The sequence below is a fragment of the Vombatus ursinus genome, unplaced genomic scaffold, assembly GCF_900497805.2.
Source record: "Vombatus ursinus unplaced genomic scaffold, bare-nosed wombat genome assembly UNPS02014791.1, whole genome shotgun sequence".
In the NCBI taxonomy this organism is placed as follows: domain Eukaryota; kingdom Metazoa; phylum Chordata; class Mammalia; order Diprotodontia; family Vombatidae; genus Vombatus; species Vombatus ursinus.
The window spans coordinates 46,082,066-46,104,680 of NW_020954569.1; the positions used below are offsets into that span (position 1 = coordinate 46,082,066).

Sequence of the window (22,615 nt, forward strand, 5' to 3'; positions counted from 1 at the left end):
AGATGAGAAAGGAGAGAATTCCAGGCATAGGGGGACAGCCTGGAGATGGAGTTTCTGGTTTGAGGAACAGCAAGGAGGTCAGTGTCACTGAGTCCTTGGAGGGGAGTTAGATGTAAGGAGATTAGAAAGGGTGGAGGGAGCTAGGATCTGAAGAGCTTTAAAAGCCAGAGGATTTCATATTTGGTCCTAGAGATACTATGGGAGACACTGGAGTTGAGTGAATGGGGGTGGGGAGAGAGGTCAAACTTAGGCTTTAGGAAGATCACTTTGATAGCAGAGTGGAGGATGGACTGGATGGGCAGAGACTTGTGATCAGGAGACCCAGACATTCCCATTCTTTTAATATTTAAAAATCTTAATTTTCATCATTGAGTTGATAAAGCTACCCTTCTCAGCTTTTGATCCTTCAGCCGATTTCGCAAACCTTTTTATATATCTTCCTATAAGTTGTTGTTCAACTGGACCAGGTTAAGGAATAAAAGCCTTATGACATGCAAATTTGAGAAACCTCCCCCTACATTGTCTGTGAGCCATTAAGAAGTAATTTAAATTTATTAATGCATTTACTTAGATGAGGATTATAAATCATCTTGATTTCACATTGTTTATTCTTTGCAGTCCATTTGTAGAGAAGTTAACTGCACATAGGTGCCTTACCCAGATCTCCTTGTTAGTGGGACAGTAGTGCTACTGAACTCATTTTTAAGGTCAAGTTATTAACATGAGTTATAACGTTGAAATTTCCTCAAACTCTTAGTTAAAAAAATGTTTGTATGTCATCATTGGGAAGTACGCTTTAAATCAAGTGAGGAAGGGTTAAACTATATTTAACTTTGGTAGTTTCCTCTTTTTTTAGGTCATCTGATTTCCAAATCTTACCCCCTTACTCATGACCAGGGAGACCTGAAGTAGGGTGCGGGGCAGCGTTACGTAGCAAGTATAATATACATTAATAAAGCTTTTTCATTGGCCCAGAGCAGTCCATATTTCCATATTTGCTCCCCCTTCTCCGTGCACCATTATGATATGTGATACCATAATTACACATCTCCAGTGATTTACACTTAACTTCCTGAAACATTCTTAATTTAATCTATCCCATAGTTTTTGTCCTTTTGCCCTGAGCTACTTATCCTTTCCTGTGGGAGGTTGCTAAATTCATTTTGATGACAGATATGGAGACTATTTAGGATCTTTTGAGTTAATACTAGAGCTTTGAATGGACTTTTTTAACCAGAAATGATGATGAAGGAAGCCAGCAGGGATCAGGACTCCAGGACTCAGTGCCTCTGCTGGATTTAGAGGCTGAGTAAATAGGAGCTTATTTGGGTCTGTGAGGATGAAGAGGGAAAGGTTAGTGATGAACAAAATTGATTAGTAATATAGCTTATAATATTAACTAGCAATTAATTTATAGTGTTCATTAAATTAAGTAAATTATACTTATTAGTAATATATAGCTTATAATAACATTGGTATATAGCAATATACGTGTATATAGTAATGTGTGTATATATACTGATACAGTATGTATATGTAGTAATATACATGTGACTTAATATAATACCATGTATACACAGAGTTCAAGCTCTGGACATTTTAGTTGGTTTCCCTGATACTAATATAGTAATATGAATATGTAGTAATATGTATCTGTACTAATATAACAACATGTACATACGCATATTGAATATGCATCATATTTGCATTACCTATTTATATATGCACACATGTATGTGTGTATTGTGTATTATGTATGTTTATGATATATGTATAGTAGGGACTGTATATAGTGAATAGTGTGTATAGATAGCATTTTTTCTGATAGTAGTAGAGTTCAATCTCCAGAAAGTGTTACATTAATACAGTAATAGAACTATGTAGTAATATGTATTGCATCACATCCATAAGGTGTATATTATATGTTATGTGTGATACATATGCATACTTATGCATGTACTATATGTATACATGTATGTTCTGTATATAATGATAGTTTATATTTTTGATGGTAGAGTTCAAGGGCTAGAAACTGTTTTTTTCCTGATACTAATACAGTAGTAAGACTATGTAGTAATCTGTATGTATACTAATAGCAATATGTACTTATGCAATGCAAATATGATATTTGATATATATTATTACATACATCACATTAAATATATGTTTTATATTGCATACACATGTATGCTTTGCACATACTATATATACACATATGTTCTATATATGTTAATAGTTTTATGTATTATATATCTAATAGCAGTAGAGTCCAAGCTCTGAAAATTTTGGTTTTCCTGATAAACTACAGCTAGTCAGTCAATCAGTAGATATTTATTAAGTGCTACTATGTGGTAGGCGTGGTCCTAAGTGCTAGGATTTGAAAGAAAGGCAAAAAACCATCCCTGCCCTCAAGGAGCTTACTGTCTAAAGCTGGAGACAGTGTGCAAACACCTATAGAGACAAGTGCAGGGTAAACTGGAAATATTCTACAGATCATAAGGGGGGTGGGAAAAGGCTTCCGGTGGAAGGTGGGATATGGAGGAAGCCAGGGATGCTCTATCTTCTACTTACTCCATTTTTGGGTGTATATGTACTCTTCCATTTACCATCTGGATGGCCAGGGGAAAGCTTGGTCTCCAGCCCAAGAAAAGTTTACTAAGCACTTAACAGTGTAGAGCAAAAGCACTTTACATATGTTATTTCATTTGATCTCCACAACTACCCTGTGAGATAGGTGTTATTATTACGTTCATTTTACTAATGAGGAAGCCGAGGCTGGGGGAGATTGATTAACTTGTCTAGGATCACACAGCCAGTAAGTGCCTAGGGCAGTGTTTGGATTGTAGCATTTAAGAGATCTCTTAAATGAATGTTGAAGAACTACCTTTGTTGCTGCTAAAGCCGTCTTATGATCATTGTTGAAGGTTGTGTTCTGGTTAATTGTAGAATTGTTGTACTGGTTAGAGTACAACAATTAGTAGCTTAGAGATCATTATTTACAGTGCACTGAGGACCAGAGAAATTAGGGTTATTTTTCCAAAGACACACATAGTCAGTAGGAGAGCCAGGTGTTTGGCCTTTATGTTCATGCAGTTTATATAAAGGTAGCTGAGTAGACTGAGTTTAAAAATCTCATCTGAAATTGAAATGTAGGAGGAATCAAATCCTTCTCTGAGGGAATAAAGTAACAATCACATGATGATTGCTCAATTCTGGGTATTTCAGTAATCCTGTGATTGAGGGTAAGAGATGAATTTTGTTAAGTGTTAACATAAGGCATACTTTGGTGGTTGCTCATTGTGGATGTCAGAAGAACAACCCAAGAGTGACTGTTCCTGCAGAAGTGAGATTTTTGAGTGCCATATAGCTTAAGGAGGAAAATAACTGTAATTTGTTAGTCTTGGGTCGGGGGGAAGGGATGGGGAAGAGGAGAGGAATGATACAAAGTATTCTGTTTAATCCTGTGCACTTTTACTTATACCTAGGATTAAAAAACCTGACCCACAAGAGTCACCATGAAGCATTTTGCAGATAAATGTAGCCATTAGACCAGATTAATTTCCCTATTGTGCCTTTCCCCTAATGCGGTAGCCTGCTGGCTCCATGCTTTTTCTTGGGCACAAAGGCTTGCTTGGAGGGGCAGTATAGAATGTACCAGCAGTTACCCTGGGAAGCCTCTGTTGTAAGTGTTGGTATTTGAAGACACCTGATCTTAGTTATTTAGGCCCTCCCCTTATCTATCACTGATGATTATCCTTCTACTTAATTCTCTTGGAGTGTATTGGAGTATATTACTGCTGCTGCTGCTACTGCTGCTGCTGCTGCTGCTTTGGGGGCAGTGCTGATTGGGTTTCTGTGCCTTGTGTCTGGTTTATAAACTGCCTGAACCTTTGATGGACTTGCCTTGGGATTATCTGCCACAATTCACTCTTCCTAAGAGTATTTGAGGACGTGCAGACAAGTGAGCAGGGGCAGCGCTCTCTCTCCCTCACCGTCCTTGCTGTGTGGACTCTTGATCACTGAAGAAGTGTCAGGATTTCCATTCTCCTGTCCTTTTCTTTTTCTTTTTTAAGCTTTTTGATCTTACTGTTATGAGTGAACGTGATTATGAAGGAGAGGCAATTCCAGGTGAGTTGTGATTGGGGGGGGTGTTCCCTTAAATTGTCTTTTTTTTCCTCTAACTTAGGACAAGCTCCTCTTTTTCCCTTCTGTGGATAGTTGTTGTATACATTAATATACTAATTTTTGTTTTTAAAAACTTGATGAATTAAACAACTTAAACAGGTAGCTGCTTTCTTTTCCCTTAATTTAGCGTAAAATGAGCATTTACTGCTTTTTTTTTTCTCCAGTATTGCAGAGGCTAAGGCTTAGTAATTGCTGTTAGAATCTTTACTTATGTAAAAGGATTTGGAGACAGCTTACTCCTGCTTTCGTATATGGAAGTGCCCCCCCCCCAAAAAAACCCCATTTATTGAATTTTTTCTTCTGATTTCATTGTATTAATTACAATTAGGTTAAAAAAAAACTTTAACCTAATATCTTAACAGTTAACCCAAAATGGTAGTACAGCTCAGGAAACAACATTTCTCCACATTGTTATAGATTTCTTAATACTTATCTTCAAAAATCCTGTAGCTCCTATGGGTTTGTATGCTATCCTGAAACCATCAACTGAGTTTGCTTTATTTTATCTAGTATCATACCGATGTTAGAGCAAGGTCTGTAATAAATAAATTTGATTGGCTTTCCCATTGTAATTTTAAAAATTTCTCCCTTTTAGCAGGACAATCAAGCTAATTGTTGAATGGCCTTAAACTCTTTTTTCAGCTGAGTTGCTAAAGAGTTAAAAAAAAATATAAATGCCCATTGCTTCTTGTCTTCTAAATCTCTACCTACAAAAAGATAACTCCCTAAGACCTTAAAATTGCACACCAGGTGTAGATCTGCATTGGTAGAGGCCATTTCTTCCCTGGGGTCCCCTGTACCAAACTACAGGTCTAGTCTACTCCTCCCCCCCCCAAAAAAAACCAAAACAACTCTAAACTCCATGTCCATTGCTTTTCCCTGAAGTCATAATTTAATGAAAGGCCATGAGAATCTCTCTCTTGGTACCTCAGCATGTTGTATTTGGTTTAGTTTTTGATAATGATGTAGCAAGAAGATGCTGAAATAGCTCACATGGAGAGATTACAGGGATTTGGTTTTATTTTAGATATCAAGGTCTTACCACATGAGAGATAAAAAGCCAGAGGTAATTATAAGAAAGTGAATTGCCATAAATGGCTAAACTTTGATATATGTGTATCTTCCCTGGATGAAATCAGTTTATGTGAAATATGTACTTGAATCTCATTCTATTTAAGGGTCTGGGGCAGCTTGTTAGGAGGTAGAGATAGCATGGTGTAAGAGAAATAGTGTTGGATTTGGTGTCCAGATCAGTGTCTGTATTGGTTTGAATCTCCCTCCACTGATACTGGGTTTAATCCTTTCTGGGTATCAGGGAGCACCACCCTCTTTGGAGTCTGATTTTTTTTTTTTCTTTTCATTTCTAACTTGAGGATATTATAATTCTGAATGCTGGAGCTGATGACTTAGGAGAACGGTACTTGGAAATGAGCAAACACAACAAATCAGGGCCTGATTATTGTTTTGTTAATGTTGTAGAGTAAAGAAAGTGATAGGTGGAACAGTGGATAGAGTCTGGAGTCTGGAAGACCCGAGTTCAAAATTGGTTGACCTTGGGCAAGTCACTCAACTTGTTTGAGTAAGAGGCAGCTAGTTGGCTCAATGGATGGAGTGCTAGTCCTAGAGTCAGGAAGATGTGGGCTGTGAGACTTACTAGTTTTGTGACCCTGGGAAAATCATTTAACTGCCTTTTGCCTTAATCTATTGGAGAAGGAAACAGCAAACCACTCCAGTATCTTTGCTGAGAAAACCACATGGAAAGTATTGACATGCTATGGTCCATGGGGGTCACAAAGAGTCAGACACCACTGAACAGCAACAACAAAGAAAGTGAAGGAGAAAATATTTATAATTCAGATTAAGCTTAAGTTTGTCATGGGTACATTTGGTTTTGGAGAGCCAATTGTTAAACCTTTACCCATACATTTCCCATATAATTGTGCTACCTCCTTCCCAAGGCTGCTGTGAAAAAAGAATCAGTACTTATGTAGATGTGAAGTGTAATGATGATGAGGTAATAATGTTGAACTACGCTTTGAGCCACTTTCTGAGAAGAAAGGTACAAAGTATACTAAGGCCTAACTTGTACTTTCTTAGAAGAAAGGTCCAAAGTGTATATTATCTTGATTGCCGCCTTTTCCTTAGGTCTAACTTCTACATTGGTGCAGTATGGTACAGTTGAAGGATAGCTGAATTTTGAGTCCGGAGGAGACTTGGGGTTCAAATTCTGTCTTTGATACTTTCTACCTTTGAATTGGGCAAATCATTTAACCTCCTTGGGACATAATGTCCTCATCTATAAAACGAGTAGATTGGACTAGGCAGAGATTCTTCCAACTCTCAATCTTTGGTTGTTTTTGGAAACCAAGGAGAATATAACAGCTGGGGACATGAGGAATACTTATGGACCCTGTGCTGCTGTTAACCATATTCAGCCAGAAAAACACAAGTTTGGGAGGTGGAATTCATTCTAGATGGAACTTAAATCTCTGAAGGCCTTGATGCCACAGTTTTAGGATTTTGGGGTGTTGGAGCTGAAAAGAACTTGAAAAGTAAAATAACTTGCTCAGTCACAAAAACTGAACCAGTGGGTTTGTCTCACTGTAATGTGTTATTAGCAGACTCCTAGTGCTACCCCATGACTGGAAGAATTGGTCACTTAACATTAGTAACATTAACTTTGAATGCATAGGATAAATTAGCTTTGGCTTACAAAATTAATTTATTCTTTAGTGTTTAATGGTAGAAGGGATCTCAGAGATCATCTACTTCATTCTCTTGATTTAACAGATGAGAAAGTTCACTTGTAAAACAGGCTGTGACTTGAATCAAGTTCATATAGGTAGAGTGGTGGTGGTGTTGGGGTTTTCCTTTAAATTCAGTGCCCTGCCCACACGGACTTCTCTGATACGGACTTATTTGGAGATGTAGATAATGTGTATTAAGTGACTTTCTGCTTCTAGTACTCTCTTACCCCAGTCATCTTATTCTTCAGGGTATTCAATTGGGATTTCCCCCCTAACTTATTTTGAGTAAAATATCAGTACATTAATATTATAAGACCATGAAATTCTTACTTTTTGGCTCACTGGGAAATATACAACACTGAGCTTTTTATATTTTTATGAAGTAAGATTTCTATGAAACTTAAAATGTTTGCTTGTTAGAAGTATAAATTGTGTACTGTTTTTATACACAGTAGTTTATACAGCTACTAATGTTCCTAGAGTCAGAGTTAAGAAGACTCAGAAATCATTTAGTCCAAATCCACACTGAGACAAAAATCTCTTCCATAACATAGTCAAGAAGTGATGGTCAAGCAGACGTCTAGTGGAGGAAAAACTCATTCTATTTTTAGGTATGTCTAATTATTAGCAAAATTTTCCCTAAATCAAATATAGAATGTCTCTGAGGCCCTTTTAGTATCTGAACAAAGAAAAATCAATTATCTTCAAATTTTAAGCAACTCCTCGTAGTTGATCAACTAAGTTGTAAGTCAGTTTGCTGTAGTGGTGGGAGAATGGACAAAGAGGAGAGAGGAAATCAGTAGAGGACGAATGGGATGGAGCTAACCAAAAGGGGAAGGGAAGGTAGAGCTGCTCAGTTCTTATTCTGTTTCTGTGTTCTTGGTGAACAAGGACCTTTGGACTAGAAAGGATGCAATAGAAATGGCTCAGAGGTTAAATGAAAGGGAAGCTAAGCAGGGAAAGTGTAAGAGAGCAAGCTGCTAGAGGAGTCTGAGGTCAACCGGCCCAGATAAGCCCATAAACTAAGGTAATGAAAGTGGCAGTTGTTGAGAACTAAGAGTGATTTTTTTTTCTGGACAAGGTCAAATATTGCTCCCATTGTCAAAGAAAGTAGATTCTGCAAAGGCCAGCAGACTTGATTTTGTTGGCAAAATACTGGAACGTTATCAAAGGGATGTTAAAAGAATATCTAGAAAAGGAAGCAGTGATCATAAAAAGCAAACATGATTACATCAAATTAACCTCATTTTTTCTTTTTTTGTAGGATTACTAGACTGATAGATCAGGGCATATTTAATTTAGCTAGATTTTAGCAAAGCATTTGACAAAGTCTTTAATGGACTTCAGCTATCTATATAAAGGCACAGATGGCATACTTTTTTTCTTTTTTTTGGTGAGGCAATTGACTTGCCCAGGGTCGCACACTTAGTAAGTTGTCAAGTGTCTGAGGTCAGATTTGAACTCAAGTCCTCCTGACTCCAAGGCTAGAGCTCTATCCACTTCTCTACCTACCTGCCCCCATACACACCAAATTTATAGATATCAAAGTAAGGAAGGATAGCTAACATTGGTTAGGAGGGTAAAGATCCAAAAATATCAGCAAGCTGATTTGGATGGGATCTCTTCTAGGTTAGCCCAATAAATTGAGTACTTAAAATGGAAGAAATCAACTTCTTTAGTACATGATGTAAGATAGCTATTTATCTGAAAAAAGCCATAGGACAGCCAAGACAGAGGCTGAACTCAGACTATAGATTGAGATATTCTTTTCTGGAAATGGTCAATTTGGGAATCTGTTTTGCTTGACTATATTTATACACATTTTAAACAGGAGTATTGTTTTTGAAGGAGGGCAAGAGGGGAGGGGAGAGGGAAGGAAAGAAGTGTGTGGAGAGAGAAAATGAGGATTTAGTCCAGTCCCTTATTTTATATATGAGAAAATGTAGAATCCCAGAGAAATGACTTAGCCAAGCTTTCATATGTAGTTAGTATCTGGTGCTCTAATCCACTATAAATAAGAAATCTAGCTACTGGCACTATCCAGGAACATTTGACTTGCTCATTGAGGTTGCACATTGTACTAGTTTTCCCCTAGCCCAGGACTGTGCCAGAGAGCAGCTCAGCTAGCCTTATTGCTGCCCCCTGCTGACAATCATGGGGTAGCCAACATCTCTTCCTGTTTGCAAAAATGCTGTTAATGTTGTCAGCATGTGTAGATTAGAAACTTTCCTCACAACTCCAAGGTTGCACTCATCCTCGTTTTACAGATGGTGAATTTGAAGCTTAGGTGAAACTTAGGTGAAAATACACAGCTACTAAAATTGTGTAGGACCCCAGCCCCAGTTTCCTAATGTATTATTCTTTGCATCTGTGTTCCCTGCTTTCTTTTGTCAGTTGTCCTAACTCGAACTAACTGAGACATTCTTCTTTTCCCCATATATAGAACATTCATCTTTAATCATAGAATTAGCTGTAGTCCTCCTTTTATTTTTATTGTTGAGGAAATTGATGTTTAGACAATTTCAGTGACTCACCTGAGCTCACTTAATGCATAGAAACCAAACTGGGATTAGTGGTGGCCTCTGGATTACTACTCTGGTGGTTTTATTATTTTACTATGCTGTTTCCTTCAATACCTTTGCTTCTGGGGCAGCTAAATCATGCAGTGAATAGAGTGCCAGGGCTAGAGCCAGGAAGATCCGAGTTCAAATCCGTCTTCAAACACTCACTAGATGTTAAGACCCCGGGCACAGGTCACCTAACGCCTGTTTGCTTCAGTTTCCTCATCAGTAAATAATAATAGCATCCACCTCCCAGGGTTGTTGTGAGGATCTCATGAGATAATAGTCATAAAGTGCTTAGCACAAGGGCCTGGCACATGCTTTTCTCTTCTAGCTCTTCCTTAGCTGGAAGAGAGTTTCTTCTTTCTTGTTTCTCAGGAGGAATATTTCTCCCTTCTTTTTTATATAATCTTACCCCTTCTTGCTTCAATTAGTTGAAAGAAAAATTGACCCTAATTACCAAATGTGAAATAAACATGAGTAGAATGCTTTTCTTGATCAAGTTTTGAAGTGAAATTAGAAATGATCTGAGAGTAGTCAGCATTGAAGGAGAGTTGGGGAAAGATGGGTGTAGTAATGCATTTCTGTTGGAACTGTGAATTAATGTAACCATTCTGGAAAGCAGTTTGGAATTATGTATATAGAACAGCTAACATGGCCATGTCCTACCCACTGACCCAGAGATTCTACTATTAGAGATGTACCCCGTTGAGGTCATTAGTTTAAAAAAAAAAAAAGGCTCTATATACACCAAAATGTTGAAAGAAGCGCTCACGTGTGTGAGTGTGTGTATGGCCTCAGATCCTGGGCAAATCATTTAACCTCTGTTTGCCTCAGTTTCCTCAACTAGAAGAATCAAGAGAGGGTCACCTAATTAAAACCTAGGAGAGTGTCCAGGAGAAGTTTAAAAACATCAGCAACTGCAGAGAGGTCAAGGAGGATGAGGACTAAGAAAGACCACTGAATTTAACATTTAAGAGATCATTGTTTATTAATGTTATTACTATTATTTTGACTATTATTCTCTGGTCTGAACAAACATCAAATAAAACAAACACTTCCTGTAATACAGTAGAACAGAAGAAGATTGTGCTTGAAACTTAATCTTTTGAGGTAATTGTTAACAGTTTTAGTAGAGGTTTGAGTTCAGATGGCAAGTGGCCCCGAGGGTCTGCAGAAAAATGGAGAATGAGGAAATGAGGCGGTAAGTTTGATTTTTTTCTTCTTCTAGGTGTTGGGAAGGATGACAACTAAGAGTTAAGTGAAAGTTTAAGGCTGGGGAGATCTTGGCATGTTTGTTGGTAGTGTAGGTGAGGAGCTAGTAGACAGAGGGAACAGTAAGAAAGGAGTGATTGATGTGAGCTACCAGACAGGGATGGAAGTAAGGTCACAAGTAGCAGGCTTGACCTTGTCAAGGAAAGGGGCCATCTCTAATTCAGAAGAGGAGCAAAACGTGGGAGGGGGGTGAAGGATGGGCAGCAACATAGAGAGGGGTCTTGAAATTTGTACTGAGGGTACTTTCAAAACCTTAGAATCCTTTTCCAAAGTTGGAGCTGAATTGCTTTGCTGAAGACTGTGGCATAGGGGGCTTGAGGAGAGAAGGGGAGGTCTGTGACCTTCCAAAATCAGATATTATATAGATAATTATATAGATATTATATTATAATATTATATAGATATTTTGTCTATATTATATAGATAGTTTTATATTGGATAATATCCAATATTATATAGATAGTTTATAATAAGATCTCTAGTGCATTACAAGATTCTATCATACTTTTTGAATAACCAGAGTTAATTTTGATTAGTTATTATATAAAGTGATTCCATGTCTTAATGTAAAGTTGGCAGTCAACTTTATAAGTATTCTATTTTTGATGTTGTTTTGTTGTGAACTTAAATCCCAAACAAAGCAGGCATTTCCATCTACATAAATGAAATTACAAGTCTCTTACATATTGCTTGCCTTTCATTTTAACTCTAATAATTTCAGTCACTAGCTTTCAAAGCTGTCCTTCATCTCAGTATTCCTTGGTCCTTGTTTTATTTTCTATATTTTAAAAATAAGGTGTCAGTGGCCCTCTTTCTCTTTGAAAAAATATCTTATCATTTGCCCATTTGCTTCTCTCCCCAAACATTCTATAACACTTCTTAGTTGTCTGTGGAACTTTAGAAGATGCATTGCTGTATCTCCTTGTCTCTGTGAATTACCCCGACCACAAATATTTTTTCATAAGTAGCAAAAAGCTATGGACCAATTTTCCAAAGGAGTGGCTGTACTACTTTTAGGGCAGTTTCCCAGTCAGTATGGAGGAGGTGAATCAGGAAACCTGGCTTTCAGACCTATCTATATTACTTAGTAGCTGTGTGACCATAGGCAAATGACTTACCTGTTCTGGGATTCAGTTTCCTTACATACGAAAAGAGGGTATTGGACTAAATTTCTCTAACATTCCTGAAGATTGTCTCTGTGACCCTATCATACCAGCATACAGTGGGGTTCCCTTATGTCGTTCAGACATGCATCCTTGGATTCAGGTATGGGGTCATAGCTCAGAGTGGAGTCTCCCCCCCCCTTTTTCTTTTTTGGTGAGGCAGTTGGGGTTAAGTGACTTGCCCAGGGTCACTCAGCTAGTGTCAAGTGTCTGAGGCTGGATGTGAACTCAGGTCCTCATGACTCCAGGGCTGGTACTCTATCCACTGTGCCATCTAGCTGCCCCTCAACGTGGAGTCTTACAGAGCTCGGGCCATGGATTGGCATCTTAACAGTGGTTAGTACTTGCTGTGGCCAGGAACTTCCATCTGAAGCACAGCAGGTAAGGATATATTTTTTGGTGAGGTTGGGGTAGATAACTTGTAAGGGTCAAGTCCAGTGTTAAAATATTAAAATGTGCAGCTTTCCTTGGTTCTTCTCCTTTCTTGAAAAATTGAGCTAGTATGATGACCCTTCCCTCTCACGCTAATTGAAAAGAAAAACATAGTTATGCTTTAAAATGTTGCCTCATTTAATGAGATCTTCCATGTGGTTTTTTTGACTTTCATAATTCATTCTTTCTATGTCTCATTGTAGATATGGCTTTTAAAAATTACTTTTATTTGCAGTCAAGTGTAGTGTCCCTTATTACTAAATAATAGCTTTCTCTAACAATTACTATCCTTTTTGGGTTAAAGGGGAAAAATGGAATCTGTTTAAAGTAATAGCAGCATTTTGTTTGGTGTGAGGAGATGAGAAGTGGAAGAAGGCAGCAATAGGAGAATAAACTGCATTGATTTCTCCTTAAGTAGGTCTTTCCTTTTAGGCTCCTGTTTCCTTTGATTTATCTTGAAACAGAGTCCAGAGTGTCAGCTAACCTGTTTTGTTCATACTCCCTCCTACAGGAAGCCTTCCCCTCTTAATTCCTTTGCCTTCCCCCTATTCATTATTTCCTCTTTATCCTGTATATAGGTGGCTTTGAATATATTTGTTTGCATCTTGTCACCCCGTTTAGGTTGTAAGCTCCTGGAGGACTCTTTTGCCTCTTTCTCTGTCCTCGGTGTTTATTGTTCCTGGAGCATAATAGGTGCTAAATGTTTATTGCATTGAACACTACTCCTTTGTTTTATTCTTTGTGGAGATAGAAAACTAAAACTTTTTAGCTTCCATATAATTGGAACTATTGCTCTGAGTTGCTAGTGCTGTTGGCCAAAAGGTATCAATTCCTATGAAGTCAATACATTTTTACTTGAGTGTGGATTCTAGGAATTCAATACTCAATCTACCCTTGCCTTTGGCTGTAAGAAGTGTCTCTGATTGTTATTTAGGCTTTTCAGTTACTTACTGTCTTTGATTATAAGAAGTGTCTCAGCTTTGTTGTTCATTTGTTTCTGTCGTCTCTTGGCAGAGATTAGTGGTTTGCTATTTGCTTCTCCAGCTCGTTTTACAGATGAGGAAACTGAGACAAGCAGGGTTAAGTGACTTGTCCAGGATCACATAGCTAGTAAATGTCTGAGGCCCCATTTGAAGTCAGGATGATTCCAGGCTCAGCACTGTGGCACCTTGCTGCCAGTGTCTCAGCAGCAAAGGGTTAGTGGTAAATAATTCTTTTTGAGGATGTATAATGCTGAGGGATCTTTAAAGTAAGAACGAGAAGTTTCTTAATGACAGTAAAACCATAGCATTTTGGAGCTAAAAGTTATCTTTCCTGGAACCTTGCCAGACCCAGTTTAGGAGGAGAATTTATAGGAGTTTTAAAAATTACATTTGTGAAACAAAAATCTGTGGGCTTCACTTATGTCTTCAATCCCTTGAATACAACTTATTCAGGTAGGAGTGTTTGCAAACATAGTCAACTAGATAATACTATATGCCAAATAAGAATTTTCATATGCCTATAGCTTTTAATTTGAAGCTAGCTGTGGGCACAGTTCATAATAAGTTATGGGAATTGTCTTAAAAACAATTGAATCTGGCAATTTTGCAGTTGAATTGGTGAAAATTGGCAATTTTGCCATCTTCAGGCATGTTAGAGTAACTGAAATTAGATCAATCAAATTCCTAACAGAGGACCTACTTTAATAAATGATGCAAGTGATAACAATATTTATAAAGCAAAAGCACTAGCCTGGAGAAGGAGTTTGGTTTAGGTCCTTACATTGTCATAGAAAATTATTATTATTATTTTTTTTTTGGTGAGGCAATCAGGGTTAAGTAACCTGCCCAGGGTCACACAGCTAGTAAGTGTCAAATTTCTGAGGCTGGATTAGGACCTCTCTTTGGTGTTTATATATTATATATAATAATTAAAGCAAGTTATACATAGTAGATTTCCAGTTCCATGTGCAATTATCTTAAAAAAAGATTATTCTATTCTACTGTTACAGAAATGCTTATTTTATTTCTCAAGTTCAGAATAAAATTTTAAATTAAAAAAATAAAGTCTTTCAGCCTGTTCCCAGTACCTTGCTCGTTGCCTGAATTTCTTGTGCTTGAGACCTTATCTTTCTTTCTGCCTCTGCACTGGCCAGCCCTCTCTCCCTTTCTGTCCCTCCTCATCCCCGTATTTTAGAAACTCTCCTTTTCTGTAAGGCATCATTAAGCACCATTTTCTATAGGAATTCTTTCTTGATCCTTTTGAGCTGCTAGACCCTCTCCCACAAGCAGATAGTGAGCTGACCTATCTTGCCTCTGACACATACTGACTTTGTGACGCTGGGCAAGTCAAGTAACCTCAAGTGTTTTAAGCAACTCTTCAGGACTATATTTTTCCAAAGAAGGTGCCCATGTGCATTGATAGTTTCCTCATCTCCTGTATTTCCTGTATCATTGAATCTGTGGTCTAGTTCCTCTCTGTAAACTTTTGTATTTCACCGCCCCCCCCCCCCCCCATGAATTCTTTAAGGACTAGGATTATTTTATTTTTGTCTTTTTATCTCTAGTGCCTCTCTCTTAGTAAGAACTTGCTCTTACATTGACTTGTTCTGCATTGCCCTAGAGGGCCAGAGCTATTAGATAAGTGGTGAAGATTACTGAGAAGCAGATTTGTTTATGGGAAAAAAACTTCCTGGAAGAGCTGCCTCAAAGTAGAATAGGCTGCCTTAGGCAGTAGGGTGGGTTTCCCTTTACTGGATTGTGGTTCATCCTTCTGTCTCTTAGAGGACCAGTGATTTCAGCCCCGTGATTGGTGTCTTGACTTGCAAGTGAGTTGGATTTAAATGAGGCAGAGCTGTGCAAAGTCATTAGCCTCACTCCCTGATCCAGAGTCTTCAGTGTCCAATGGCAAGACATAAAGTCTAGATGCGTTGTGATGGCCCAGCCCTTTACTGGAATTCATCGGGAGGCTGAATGACAAGATGTTGGGAATATTCTTGTGAGGATTTTTGTTAAGGTATAAGTTGAACTGTATCCAACTTTGAGACTAACTTCTGAGTATCACTTTCTCCTCTTTTTTTTTTTTTTTTTGCAATTGGGTTTTAGTGACTCGCCCAAAGTCACACATCTAGTAAGTGTAAAGTGTCGGAGGCCAGATTTGAACTCAGGTCCTCCTTACTCCAGGGTTGGGGTGCACTATCTACTGTGCCACCCAGCTGCCCAGCTTTTTCCTTCCTTAAAATGGGAATAATATTCTCCACCTGAGTTGAAAGAAGGAAAACTATAGGACTTTGAAAATTTGATTCAGTGGTATTGATTACTTTTCCATAGGTGTCTTTAAAAAAAAAAGGAAGGCATTTGGAATAGGTAACCTCTACAGCATTTTTTCAGCTTTTAAGCCCTCAGAAAGCAAAGCAGCTGGACCATATTAATCTCTTTAGATTTACTGTGTGGGTTTCCTCCTTCATTATCTGTAATGAACACTGTATCCCCTAGAGCACCTGGCAAATGGTTGGTTGGTTGATTTGTTATGCTTGTTGACCAAATGACATCACTCGGAGTCAAGGTCCAATGTGTCTGACTGTGACTGATTCAAGCTCTTTGGAAGGCTCTACCACAGGTTGGGCACAGTATAGTCCCCACGAACGTTTGGAGTGGAGATGTCTTTAAATTTGTGCATCTCACATTTCTTTTGAGCCATTGCAGTTCTGCTTCTCTCATAGGGCACAGCGTCTTCTTTGATGTGGGCATGCCATGCTCTCCTTTGCCAGGGTCTCCCATGTTATGCAACTGATTTTAAACCTGGCAAACAGTAGGCGCTTAATAAATGCTTGTCAGTAATTATGAATTAAACACCTACTGGGTACAGAGAGCGCTATGCTAGGGGAAGGGCAGAGTTCAGATAAGGACAACCGGAACAACAGCTTCTGATTTTCTGGGGGCTTACGATGTATTTTGCCCTTGACTTTTGTTGACATAACCTTCAGATTAGGCTGTTGTGTGTTTTGTAGCTCAGTGTCATTTACACAGGGACGGACCCACGTAGTAGATTCCTGCTCCAGTTATTCTCCAGGAAACATTTGTCAGTGTATGTTTTTCCCTTTTGATTTTAGCTGCTCAGTATTTACAACCAAATTTGTTGACTGGTCTTTTTACTTTTCAACTTTTTTAAGATGGACTCTAGTCAGCAGTGTGGTCTTTAAAGATTCTTTTTCTCACAGGGTGTTATGGGTCAGGCACTGCGCTAAGTGCTGATGATGCTACATGTAGTGAAAAGACACCTGGGCCTAGAATCAGGAATATCTGAGTTCAAATCCAGCTTCAGACCCTTAATAACTGTATGAACCTGGGCAAGTCACTTAACCCCAGTTTGCCTCAGTTTCCTCAACTGTAAAATCGGGATAATAATAGCACCTACTTCATGAGTTGTGAGGGAACAAATAAGATGATTGTAAAATGCTTAACAAAGTGCCTAGCGCATAGTACTACATAAATACTTATTCCCTTCCATTTCCCCAAAGAAACAAACACAGGTTCTCTGCCCTCGAGGAGGTCCTCTTATGATGGGGGAGACAACATACATATAACTAGGTACGCACAAGGCATGTACCATATAAATAGGATTGGAGGTGCTCAGGCACTGTGGGCAGCGGACAGGAGAAGACCTTTTGCAAGGAGGTGGAGCAAGAACCAGTGTCCCTTCCTCTCATCTTAGTTAAGCTGTTTTGGGCACAGACATTTGTGTTGCTGGGAAGTAGTAAATTTGGTTGCTTTTTGTATTTATTAGAAGTTACATTGGGCATGGTGGTTCTGTCTAGGAACTTCTCAACAGGCCGTTACTCTGCAGGTACATACACAATTAATTGTATTAATGTATTGTATATACAACAGGTCAGTCCCCATTGTGAGATTTTCACATTGGGAATTTATCTTAATTGGAAAAATAAATTAGAGATTGATTTTTTTTTTCATGTTCAGCATGCTTTGCTCCAGCATTGTATTCATATCAGGAATACATTCATGTTATAAAACTATAGAATGCTCACTTTGCAGAGGGTCCTTAGAGATTATCTAGTCCAGCCTACCTTATTTTTCAGATGAAGAAACTGAGGCCCAGAGATATTAAGTTATTTGTCCTAAGTCTCACAGCTATCTTGTGAGAGGTTATTTCAGCACCCCTTAGATGTTAGGACATATCTTAATCTTTAAATCATTTACTGTTTTAATTTAATTCATAATGTTTTTAATTTTTAATTTAATTTATAATGTTTAAAATTTTAAACCATGATGTTTAAATTTGTGGGAAGCATTTTATTAAGCATTAGGAATAATGTCCAAAAGATAGTAGCCTTTTTGCTGGGGTCAGGGATGGAATAAGACATGTAAGCTATGTAACTATAACTTTAACAAACAAGTTAAAGTTTTAACAAAAAGTTAAAGTGCTTAACATGGCAGGTGGCGCATAGAAGGTGTTGTGTAAATGCTTCCTTCCGCCTTCCTTATAAATCTCATTTTATCCTCATAGCAAACTTAGGTAGGTGCTATCATTCTTCCCATTTTGGAGAGGCAACCTGGGCAAAAAGAGAGGGGAACGTGTTTTTTTCTTTTTTCTTTTTTTTTTTTGCACAGGCCAGATTTCACTTAACTGCCTAAGGTAGCCTATTCTACCTGAGACAGTTCTTCCAAGAAGCTTTTACCTTAGCTCAACTCAAAATCTGCTCAGGTCCAGAGTCTTTTCTACTGTCCCAAATAGCAATTTATATGTACTTGTAGTACTCATAAGGGCAGCTAGGTGGCTTAGTGGATATGGTGCAGGGCCTGGCGTCAGAGAGACTCGTCTTCCTGAGTTCAAATCACTTATTAGCTATGTGACTCTGGGCAAGTCACTTAACCTTGTTTGTCTCAGTTTCCTCATCTGTAAAATGAACTAGAGAAGGAAATGGCAAACCACTCCGCCATCTCTGCCACGAAAACCCCAAATGAGGTCACAAAGAGTCAGACACAACAGAAAAACAACTGAGTGGCAATAGTTCTACTGTATTCCCTACCCCTACCCCCCATATTGATGGAATTTCATGTTTGAAATCTCATGAGAAGATATAATTTAGAAAGTTCTCTATAACATATGCAAAAGTGGGAAAAAAAATAACGTTTTGTAAGCATATCAAAGAAATCCTCCTCCCAAACAAAATACCTAGCACGGTGACGAGTAGTAATGTTGCCAGATAATGTTTCTCTTAGTGGAAATAGAAAGAACACATTAAGAGTGTATATTTCTTTTTTCCCTTTTTGATTCTAAAGAGTGAAGATAATTAATTCATTTTACTCCCAAGCAGTTTTCACAAGATTGTATCACTTGCATAAAGTCAAGCATGGGTATGACCTGCATAAGGAGTTTAAATACAGTTTCATATTCTATAGCTGAGTCACAGTAGTTTGTCCCATGCCACCCCCCTGTAACTTTTAAATTAAGCTTAATTTATCCAGTTGATGCTTTTGAACACATAGTTTGATGAATACTCCATTTTGTTCAAGAACTAGGAATATTTATTACCTGTATATGTATATATATGCTTATCCTTATACCCACATGTGTAAATTGATCTTTTTCCTGCATGGATCCAGAATTTTTCTTCAGTTGTTGTCTTTTGGCTTGGGTTTAGGACTGTTCTGCTTGACCTCAGTGGACAGAACTTGGGGTAAGAGGTCACAGTTGCAGAAAAGACATGTTCACTCCGTGCAAGGACGAATTTTTATTAGAGCCACCCCAAAGTGTAATGAGCTTTATTGGGAGCCAGTGGATTTCTCTTTTCCTGGAGGTCTGTAGGCAAAGGCTGAATGGCCACTTACATAACTGTTTTAGGATTCCTTTGAGGTAGCTGTTATACTAGGTGACTTTAAATTTCCTTTGACAGCCTGTGAAACCTTTTTTTTTTTAAAATAAATAATTTAGGCTTCTGGTTTATGACCAATAATTGCCAGTAAAACTCTTGGGTCTTAGTAATATGCTGGATGATAATTCCACAGTTTGCTCTCATTCTGTTGGGATATTTTTGCTGTTAAAATGTGTGTAAATGTTTGTGGGTGAGTACTGGAGAATTTCAAGACTTGACACATATAATTTCTTACTTGGCAGGTTTAGGTAGAGCTGGCAACAGGTATACATACTCTTAGCTTTCTTTTACTTCTGAGCCTGTCACCTAAAAGCTGTGACGTTGAAGGAAAATATTTATACCTCATTAGATCATAGCTTTTGAGATGCATTTTAAAACTGTCAGAGGCTAAGGTTAAGTGGCCAGGCCATTGTTACCATCAGTGTCAGAGGAAGAATTTGAATTCCTCACTCCAGATGTAATATTCTAACTACAGTATCACACTAGAACAGGGGTGTGTGTGTGTGTGTGTGTGTGTGTGTGTGTGTGTGTGTGTGTGTGTAAAAGAAAGTACATGAGCACTGGTTCAGAATCAAGGAATGTTGTTGTTCAGTTGTGTCCAACTCTTTGCAACTCCATTTGGAGTTTTTTTTAGCAAAGATACCAGAGTGGTTTGCCATTTTAACGATGAGGAAACTGAGGCAAACAGGGTTAAGTGGCTTGCCCAGGGTCACAGAGCTAATAAATATCTGAGGTCATGTTTGAACTGGGGAAGTTGTCTTCCTGACTCCAGATCCAGCGTTCTATGCACTGTGGCACCACCTAGCTGCCCCAATCAAGGAATACCTGGGTTCACATTCCACCTCTGATACCTACTGGTTGTGTGACCCTGAGCAAGTCATTTAACCTAGAAGTACTCAGCAGTTCTGTTAAACTAAGTATTTCAGAACAGGTACTTATCTGCACTGGTCACTAGGTGTTCCCTATACCAATAAAATACTAAGCCTGTCCTTTCCAGACTTGTGATTTCATTGATATAGGAAACTTCCAGTGACCAGTTTGTGTATATTAAGTAATGTAGCTGTAGAGAAATATCTAGAAGAATTTATTCTGTAAACTCTGTAGAGGGACAGAGAAATGTCCAAAGTTTCATCTTTGTAACATAAAAAATAATTGTGTGTCAAACTGGAAATTGCCTTCATGTTGTGTGTGCGCATCATTTTGGACAGTGAGAAGCTTAAAAAAAATTTTTTTGCTATTGCTATTTCTTTTTCTCCCCCATTATGAGTTTTCCTCTCATTCTATGCCCTGCGAGGACTAAAATGATCAGAAGGGTGAGATGCCATCTGTCAGTGGTGGCTCAGCAGGGATGTACGATGGCTTTTTATACATTTAATATGCACAACCAAGGAATCTGTGATTCCAATTATGATATTTGGAGCTGGAAAAGGACCTTATAGATGAGGAAACTGAGGCTCAGAGATGCTAAATGATTGGCATTTCTTTAATGGTTTCTGTTTCAAAACTTTTTCTGCATTTATTTCCTTTGATACTTACGTGGTTTATTTGGAGTGACATTCTGGAAACCTCCACAACTGCCGTGATTCAGTCCGCTGAGGTTCTCCAAGGCCTTTGGTCTTTGCCTGCAGGGCCTGCACTGAACTGTGTTCCTCTTCCAGCCCCGCCCCCCCCCCCCCCACCTTCCAGATTATCTTGGGCTGGGAATTTATTTCACTCTGTCTTTTTGTGGATTCTGCTGATCTAGAATTTGTTTAGAGCCATTTTTTACATGTATTTGGAGGGGTTTGGGGGAGAGCTCAAGCAAGTCACTTTTTTTTTTTTTTTGAGACTGAGGTTAAGTGACTTGCCCAGGGCCACATAGCTAGTAGTAAGTGTCTGAAGGTGAATTTGTACTCAGGTTCTCCTGACTTCGGGGGCCAGTGCTCTATCCACTGAGCCACCTAGCTGCCCCCAGAATAACTCTTATTATAACTCTTATAACTTTTGCCCCCCATCCCCCTTCCAGTCAACTATTTTGAAATAATCCACTGTCCTGGAATATATCCCACAGAAGAGAGTAATCTCTTTTTATTTATTTATTTACCTATCTTTTTATTTATTTGTTTACTCACTAATTAATTAATTAATTAATTATTGCTAGTCAATGGGGTTAAGTGACTGACTAGTGAGTGTTTTGTGTCTGAGACCAGATTTGAACTCGGGTCCTCCTGACTCCAGGGCTGGTGCTCTATCCACTGCACCACCTAGATGCCCCAGAAGGGAGTGATCTAGCCATCCATATAGAAAAAACACAATGATAAAAATTGTCAGTTGTCCAAATGTAACAAGCAGTTAGATGGCCAATCTATTACACTGTTAGTAGATTTGTAGGTATATAGCAGATGGATGATTATGTTGGAACTAGGACACAATGGGATGGAGAATGTGCCATAGGGCATTTAGAAACTGTCCAGTGCTTTCAACAATCCCCAGCCGCTCCCTTTCACAAATATCCATCTTTTTTATTTCAGTGATCCTGTATGGTTAAAAATCTTGATATATCACATTCTGAAGAATGGTGGGTGTGGTGCTCCTGAAGGGAATGGAGACAGATGCATGGGGATGTAGGTTGGCTACAGTTTTAGATTCCTTTCAAAATGAACTAATGATGCTTTTTTCTTCTCCTTCCTAATAGGAGATGGGGCCCCTAGAGAAAACAGCCCTTTCATTAACAATACTGACATGGAAAGAGAAAGTGTCTACAAAGGAAAGAACATGGCTCTGTTTGAGGTAACTTGCTTTCTTTTATGTATTGAATATACAAATACAACTGATTTGTACCAAGGATATTCAATAGTTGATTTAAAGGTAAAGGTAAAGTCTGTTAGTTCAGCATTGACAAATTAGTGAATGTTTGAGAGTGATTTAAATGAATCTTTCCCCCCCCAAGTTTTTCTGATTTTGAAACTTACCACATATAAAGAAAAAAGTTGTGTAAGAGAAAAGATGAGTTCTGCCTGTAATAATCTTTTGTTTACTAGCTATCTAAACTAGGTTATTAGAGTGATAAAGCTAGCAAAAATGTCAGTACTCCAGTAATTAAAACATTAAAAAAATTGCCAGTAAGTTAAAAGCAAGAATGGCTAGATCTGCCTTTCCTGAATTATATTCTTTTAAAATCAAGCTTCCTAGTTGTTCTTATTGTTGTAAATTGGGGAGGCAGGGAAAGAAGGAAGAAGGTTGGTATGCACTTGGTTGTTTTAAGAGAACTGTTGAATTAACTCATCAACTAAATTGACTTTTTTGAAGGAAGAAGTCTTAATTTTATATCTCCTGAGCACTGACAGATTTCACTGATAAGCATTAGAGCCACTTGGGAAGTGGTTATTTATCCATTTA

The 22,615-nt window shown here is 38.3% G+C and overlaps 1 protein-coding gene across 2 annotated transcripts in view; it reads left to right on the plus strand.

The window, feature by feature from the left end:
- SLC12A7 (solute carrier family 12 member 7) overlaps positions 1 to 22,615 on the plus strand; it is a 141,800-nt gene that overhangs the window by 43,450 nt on the left and 75,735 nt on the right. Inside the window, exons 1-2 of one of the 2 annotated variants that reach the window (XM_027868862.1) lie at positions 4,064 to 4,128; positions 21,912 to 22,006. In XM_027868862.1, the coding sequence (XP_027724663.1) occupies positions 4,092 to 4,128; positions 21,912 to 22,006 (132 nt within the window). In that variant the 5' untranslated portion in view covers positions 4,064 to 4,091. Of the gene's footprint in view, positions 1 to 4,063; positions 4,129 to 21,911; positions 22,007 to 22,615 lie in introns of those variants that run through there. The other variant, XM_027868861.1, reaches the window with a different exon arrangement.